The sequence below is a fragment of the Pinus tabuliformis genome, chromosome 5_1 (assembly GCF_031772625.1).
Source record: "Pinus tabuliformis cultivar Carrire ecotype Pingquan chromosome 5_1, CPIR1, whole genome shotgun sequence".
Taxonomy (NCBI): domain Eukaryota; kingdom Viridiplantae; phylum Streptophyta; class Pinopsida; order Pinales; family Pinaceae; genus Pinus; species Pinus tabuliformis.
The window spans coordinates 264585334-264593075 of record NC_142305.1 but is presented as its reverse complement, the minus strand read 5'-3'; the positions used below and the strand labels follow the sequence as shown (position 1 = coordinate 264593075).

At 33.2% G+C, this 7742-nt stretch overlaps 1 protein-coding gene across 1 annotated transcript; it reads right to left on the bottom strand.

Moving 5' to 3' along the window:
- Positions 1-280: 280 nt before the first annotated feature.
- On the bottom strand, positions 281-7445 carry LOC149164407 (putative histone H2A variant 3). The gene is made up of 3 exons (XM_089430916.1): positions 7395-7445; positions 7272-7349; positions 281-580 (listed from the first exon to the last, which is right to left on the bottom strand). The coding sequence occupies exons 1-3, from the start codon at positions 7443-7445 to the stop codon at positions 281-283; spliced, it is 429 nt and encodes a 142-aa protein (XP_089287042.1).
- Between the last annotated feature and the right edge of the window lie 297 nt (positions 7446-7742).

Below are 7742 nucleotides of genomic sequence, written 5' to 3'. Positions count from 1 at the left end.
CATACTCAAATACAACTAATAATTGATAAGATAAAAGTACAAAATAAAAATGTTAAAAATGTTAAATATTACTCTATCACAATAATTATAACTCTATAAATATTTTCTTATAATAAAAATGGTTATAATTGTATGAAATATCACCAATTTCTGTAAGTTTCAAGGGAAAAGGTCCAAACCAAATCCATGCAACAAAATAAGGAAAAATATACGGCATTCCTAAATTTCCTGAAACAGAGAAACTGAAAAAATAATTTCCTGAAACAGAGAAACAGACAAACTAATCTTTCTTTGTGGATTTGCCACAAAGTGACGGCTGAATGTAAGGGATGACACCTCCACCAGAGATGACACCTTTGATCAAAGTATCAAGTTCTTCATCTGCTCTAATGGCCAGCTGCAAATGCCTTGGAGTAATACGTTTAACCTTGTGATCTTTACTGGCATTTCCTGCCAGTTCTAAAACCTCTGCACAAACATACTCCAGAACGCCTGCAGCATATACTGCTGCGGTAGCTCCTACCCTAACATTTGAAGGTACTCCAGACTTCAAGAAACGGTGGATCCGTCCCACTGGAAACTGCAATAAGAAAAACGTTTCAGTCCATTTCAGTCCACATACTACAGGAGCCCTTTGTCAGAGTATTTGAATTTTTACATTTCAGAAATGATATTTCTCTCAGGAAAAAGCATGCTAAACTTACTTCATTAGGATCAAGATTTTGACATGAAAATTTATAGAAAATAAACAGATACAAACTAAGTCTAGAGAGTTCAACATATTACAGGAATTGTGTGGAGTTCTTCTTCACGGAAGTATTTGAATTATTACAGAGCTTCATCGGAGATGTTTCATCCTAAAAATAAATCTCTGGAATTACTTCAGTTGAATCATGAAAATCGATAAATACAAATGCAAGTAAAAGAACTGAAAAACCTGCTCCACATAGTAACCGAGGCATGTATTCGGATTGTCACGGATGACATTGTTCTTGATTAGTGAATTACTATTTTAGGGGTTGAGATTTTCATGCTTTTATTTTTAAATATTAAATTTTAAATTATTTTTTACTTATTTATAATAATTTGATTTAGAATTGTAATTTAGTTATGTTTAGTAATTTTGAATTTTTAATATAAATAGTATAAAATGTATGATAAAATAAAACAAATTTACTAATGTTTATTTTTTTGGGGTATATTTCTAATGTATGTGATTATGCTAGTTGTTACATATTAGACACTTATCTAATATAATATTTAATAAGTTGTTAGATATTTATAGTTTTTCAAGACATTTATCTAATACAATATTTAATAGTGACAAGGTGAGCCAAGAGCTATGTATTTCTTCTTCCTCTTTTATCTTTTTGACAACACACATCCATAAAGAAATTGAGTAGGAGACTTCATATTTACAAAGCCATTCACAACTAATAGGGAGATCGCTCAATTAATTTCTCTATATCTGTTATTGTCTACAATGTTTTGCATGGTACTTTTTCATCATTGATGCACTGCCACTTGGTTCACATATTTGCAGAGGTCAGGCTATTGGGTTCTATGTGCGAAAAAAAATTCTCCCTTGGAATTATTAGTTTTGGTAAAAGTAATGACTAAAGCTAAAAAAATGGAATATTATGGTTATGTTTTAGATGAAGTAACTAGGGTTTCCAAAAAGGAGAAATTTTGATATTGCAAAAAATTAAAAACTAGTCTCTACAAGTAATATAAACAAATCTTTGTAATACAAGCAAGGATGATTTCTTCTCCAAAGAACTATATATGAGTTGTAATGTATGAGAAATGAGATGTAATGTATGTGAGTGAACACCTTCTTGTACGAAGAAGACTTTTTGGAATTTATGGAGAATGGGTTCTCAAAGCATGATCAAGCAACCTAATTTCCATAAAATTAAACTTGTAAAAATAAGAAAAAAAAAAAACAAGATTCATGTTTGAATGTAGAGTTTTGTAAATGACTCTTTGGGAACCAAGATTTCTTTATATGAAAACTTGCATATGTTAGCCAACCATAAGAATCCAGGGGCAACATTGGTTTATCTAATGTCGAATTTGTGATGTGATAGCACTTGCTGGGAATCACGATTTTAGTTAGACCAAAAGAAGCAGGTGTTAGCCAAGGATGGGGAGGATTCGTTTATCCAATGTACAACAAACTCAAGTTTAAATTTGATAATATGGAAGGATTCATTGGAAAGCAAACCTATAATACTATGGGGCTAGAATATCAAGGCAATGACAAAGTGAATATTGTGAAGCTTCAGGCCATCAAGGGAGAGTTTAAAACATTGATGACAGAGACAAGGAATTTTGACTACTTCATGAACAAAGTGATGGTAGTTGTGAATCTCATAGATGGAAATTTAACTTAATAAATTGTGGAAACATTTTTCAAAACCCTACAAAAGAACAATCATATGTTTTTCATCTCCATTGTGGAGTCAAAAGATATATAAAAACTAAAAACACGACAGCTAATGGGATGTCTTTGTCTCATGAATCAAGAATCAACATGGATGAGTCACTATAACATGCTCTAGAAACTTAAGAACCCATTGGTAGAGGAAAATGTAGAGGGTGAAGAGATACATGTAATCATTAATTAGTTGAAAGAATGATAGATCCACGGGGGAGATGTAGAAGATTCATAGACATATCCAGGATACAATATTACTACTACAAAAATATATAGTCACTATGAAACTTAATGGGAAAAGAAAAAGTGAGACCTAATCAAGCAAAACTAAAATGTCTCCAATATTGAAGATGATACACTTGATTCAATTTTCATCTCATTTCGAATCTTTGAAGAACATTACATTAAGGATCTTTGATTTCAAGATAGTGATACAATAATCACATGACAAATAATAGGAATCAAATTTTAGTATTGATAGTTTTGTTCGATATAATATTACTTTAGTAGATGATCATCATGTTAAGGCCATAGGCAATGGTGTTCTTTTGTGTTAAGGGAAATGAGAAGAAATATGTTCTTAATGTGTTTTGCATTCCAAATATAATATATAATATCTTTTAAGTATTGGAAAGTCATGCCAGCATGGTAATGATGTTGGATTAAGAGATTCAACATGCATAATCTTAGATAAGTCACTGAGTAGAAGACTTGCTACAAAGGTCTAGATCAGCCATAGTATAATTTTACCATTGAATATGAGAAGCCGTAAATGTGTCAAAGAGCATATATGAAATGCTTGAAGCATATACTAGAAGGGATTGTGGCATATCAACTATGGTCACCTAACTTTTAGGAGGCTTAATCTCTACTAGAAAATTTAATGGTTAAAGAAATACCCATATTCAAAGAGAAAACAAACATTTGTTAATGTTCCATTCTTTAAAAGCCTCAATGAGACACTTTTCTTGGAGCCTCCTATAGATGTGAGGAGAATCTATTAGTTGTCCAGACACATATATGTGGAGCCATTGAAAATGAATTCTATTGGTTGTAGTTTTTACTTTCAAAAATTTAGTTATGATTTTATGAGGAAAGTTTCAGTATTTTTCTTCAAGATAAAATGAGATACATTTACAAAAGGATTTAAGGTCGTAGTGGAAAATAAAACTGAAAATATTTCAAATTTCTTTTACAAGATGGAAGGGAGAGGGTATGTATCAAAGGAGGTTGCACATTTTTATAAACAATAGGGAATTAGAGGACATGCACTACTAGATGTACTCCATAACAAAATGTAGTAGTTAAATCAATGTATTACACCATTATGAACATGGCAAGGAGCATATTCAAAGCTACAATTGTTTGGAATGATTTTTTGCCAAAGGAATTTTCTTCTTCATTCTATATATTCAACATACCTTTAAAGAATCATATTGCGAAAGGTAATGTTCTTGAAGAATGGTGGAGTGGAACAAATTCAAGTGATTCTCATTTCTAAGTTTTTAACTATATTTCCCAAGTGCATGTCCTATAAGATGTAAAGAGATAATCTAATAATATGAGTTAAAAAGATGAATTTTCATTTGGTACACTGAATAGTTCAAAGACTACATACTATATAATTATGTCACTAAGAAATTTGTGGTGAGCAAACATTGAAAATTTTTGGAAGAAAATTTTGGAATGGTCAATAGAATGAAGGAGTATATGGTAAAAATCTATCTCTCCCAATAGACGGACATGTGAAAGGTTGACTGAAGCAAATCCCTTCACAAATATTTCCATTTTTACAGTGCATATACTAAAATATAGGTCTTCTTCTAGCCAAGAATCAACAAATTCAATGAGAAATTAGAGAAATAAGGCTTGTTCATTTAGTGAGTTAGTATATTTAGTGAGAGAAAAAAAAGGATGCCAAGGGAAATAGACTAGAAATGTGATGACATGGATCAACAATATCATTTTTTCTTATTATCCTAGTGTCCTACTTATTCTAAGAGCGAAGCAACAACTTTGGATACTCTTAGGAATATATTATCCATTATAATTTGAAATAAATGGTTATTTTACCATATGGATGTTAATTGAGCTTGAATGAGAATTTAGAAGAGGTGTATGTATATAAAAAATTGGGATTCTTAGTAAAAGAAAAATACGACAAAATCCACAAGTTGAATTAATTCCTGCATGGCATGAAGCAAGTTACAAGAGAATCTTATTTTTGATTCCCTTATGTTTACTCAAAAATGGATTTAGCAGGGATGTCGTGAGATTATTTTTTATACTAAATCACCATAAGATATAACCATTACAATTTTTATTTATGCTAATGACATGATATAAAAATAAAATATGATATTAGATGAATTCAAAGCTATGATGAAACCATGGTCTAATGTAGTTTTTGGAAGTGAACTCAATCAATATGCTCAAGGGATTTTCATATGGCATTGGAAATTAACTTTGGTTGACTAACTTTCCCCGGAGACAACGATACTTAATTTCAGCCTCTTGTTATAGTGAGGAGAGACCCAAATTTCTATATTATTGTGAAAACTAGTATATATAGTTGACTTAGAGTTGTTCCTTCTCTCTATTTACCAATTGTGACTGATATTTTGCATTGAGGAAAAATTTGGATTGGTTGGAATATGTTTCATGTACTTTTGATAAACAAAAATTCTCTCATAAGGAAAGAATTTTGGGTTTCACATAGGGCTGGTTTTTAGCCTAATATTTTTGTGTTTTGTCTATTTTTCATTGGCTATTGTGATCTCTTCTCTTATTGAAGAATTGAATGGTTTCATTTTTTCATGTATAGCTACTTGTTGATTGAAGAATAAAGAAAGAACTGATTGCATCAAAAGAAGTATTTATCAGTTGTGAAAATCTATTATAGTCCTAGCTACAATAAATTTCAACACATGAGCCTAGGAACCACCCTACTTGGGAGATCCTAAAGGGAGTGGAATCCTAACTATGTGGGGGTTTTAAAGAAGTTACAATTTTTTATGTCTAGCTTTTGTTGTTTTTGGTACAATGGTTTTTCCTCTAGTGGTTTTGTGGTCCATGGTTTTTAACCCATGGTTTTGCTATTTTTATTAAGGAACTATGCTTCTTATAGAGCTTAAAAGGATTAACAATTTATAAATGGAACCAGAGATATGTATTGTATTATAATATCCTAAAAATAGATATATTGGAAAAAACATTTTTTATTTTCTAATTCATTTTGTTAATGTGTATATTTGTATTCTATCTTATCTTTTCTGTTTTACTAACAATTTAGTTGAATCAATTAACTGTCTAAAGTTCAAACCTAAAAGAAACTCATTCTCTATAAATCTTTAGAGGAAATCCTTGCATTTATCTCAATTCTGCTCTATTATGGGCTACGTTTGTTCCACTTCTTCAAACGAAAATAGTGATACTCTAGCTTGTAACCCAAAAGCATAAAAAAGGTGTACGTTTCTCTAACGAAAGTAGTTGGCCTCCACGTTGGAAGACCGTTCCCTCATAAGACCATCGATCTAGTTCAAAAACCACTCGCAACTATAAACTATGAAGTGCGCAGCATGACTGACCCACATTCTATAGACACGAGTTTTAAATGGGTACTCAAAACCAATAACCACAGAACCTCCAAGATGACCACTCCAACTGGAATGTGTGTGGAACATTGTTATTAAAACGGGAAATAAATCTGCTGCTATGGCCAGTTATTTCGTGAAAGTATAGAGGGTGGTAGACCGAGATTTCTGAAAGAGATTAAAGGACCGATAACTAGAGTGCCCAGTCAGGTTCGAGGCTAAGCGCAGTTTCGTAATTGACAGTCACACACAGAATGTATCAAAACCAGCAATGAAGCCTAATAAGAGAAAGGAATTGCTAAACAATGAATCAGTAATTGAGTACACTATCACTACCCAACAAATCAATGGTTTAAGGCAAACAACTAGATGACACTATCACTACCCAACTAATCAATGGTTTAAGGCAAACAACAACATCTAGTTCAGATATATGAATACCGACTTGATGAGGTTTCTTCCTCAACACAATCTTGTCTGCATCGACGAGTCACTCTTCGCACTTGTTATTCGCCGAAATCCCCAGGTTCGAGTTCGATAATTTCATTCATTCAATTCCATTTTATGTACTATGTAGCATATAACCTCAGCGCCATGGATCTCATCAAGAGCTAAAGGCATGAACCTTAACCTTGCCCTTGTGCATGGTCCTCGACTATAGCGACCCGAGAGACGCTCTGAAAACTCTCTACTTGAAAACTCCCCACTGCTCGCTTCAATTAGAAATCAATGTTTTCTGTCAAAAATGGAGAATTGACGCACCTTTAACCCAATGGTTTTACCTTTTCTTACACAAAATCAAACATCAAATGGACTAACAAGGAACAACCGGATGTGGGGATGTGTCGTACGACCCAAGGAAAACATCAAAACCAGCGCAAACCAGAAGGATGCAGTCGAGGGGGTTTCTGGAGGTGGTCCAAAAAGATATTTCTAAGAATTTTTTCTTAATTCTAAATACGGCAAGAAGCCATTAATGTCCATAAGATTTTAATGGTGTCTCGAATTGATATTTTAACAACCATTAACCATAAGATGTACACCATCCGATAGATGTCATAAGAGGTGTCTGGATTAGCAAACGGTTTTCACAAATGAACCTAGCGCACGCCCGTTTACACGGATCTCTCATTGAATAGTAAAAGTCACAGACATATATCATTTCACAACAATGAGCAACATAACCGTTGAAAAAATCAAAAGGAAATTGCAGTATCAATATTGGAAAACATTAGAACCTGTAGGCCCGCACGAAATGAGCGAGAAACCGGATTTTTCCTCTCAGTTTTATCATTAGCGGCTGTGGTGGATTTTCCCTTCTGGGCGACCTTCGCAGCTTTGACGGATTGATTGCCTTTTACTTTCGGTAGGCCCTCGGCACCTTTGCCAGATTGATTCTCTCCCACAACCATTGTGTCTTCCTGGTATAAGCGCTTGGATAATCAAGTAGATCTATAGACCTGCAAATGCCGTCTTTTTCTCAAAACCCACTTTACATGGGTTACAGATATCTCCCAATCTTGGATAATGCAGAAAAAAAAATAGCTTAATAGAGCAGTGCGAACGTGCAGAAAGACTGTTTGTATTTGAGCATGAAAAACAGTAGATAAAAGACCTGAATAAGTACCTTGAGATTTCAGAGGTGGCGATGTGCAGCTTTCTTACTGTTCGGTCCGCTCTTCTGAGCGGAGGTGGCGATGTGCAGCTTT

Coding starts and splice junctions, on each gene's coding strand:
- LOC149164407 (XM_089430916.1), bottom strand. CDS start 7,445: ATGGTTGTGGGAGAGAATCAATCTGGCAAAGGTGCCGAGGGCCTACCG. Junction 7,350..7,394: donor GTGCCGAGGGCCTACCGAAA/GTAAAAGGCAAT, acceptor GTCGCCCAGAAG/GGAAAATCCACCACAGCCGC. Junction 581..7,271: donor CATTTCGTGCGGGCCTACAG/GTTCTAATGTTT, acceptor TTCTTATTGCAG/TTTCCAGTGGGACGGATCCA.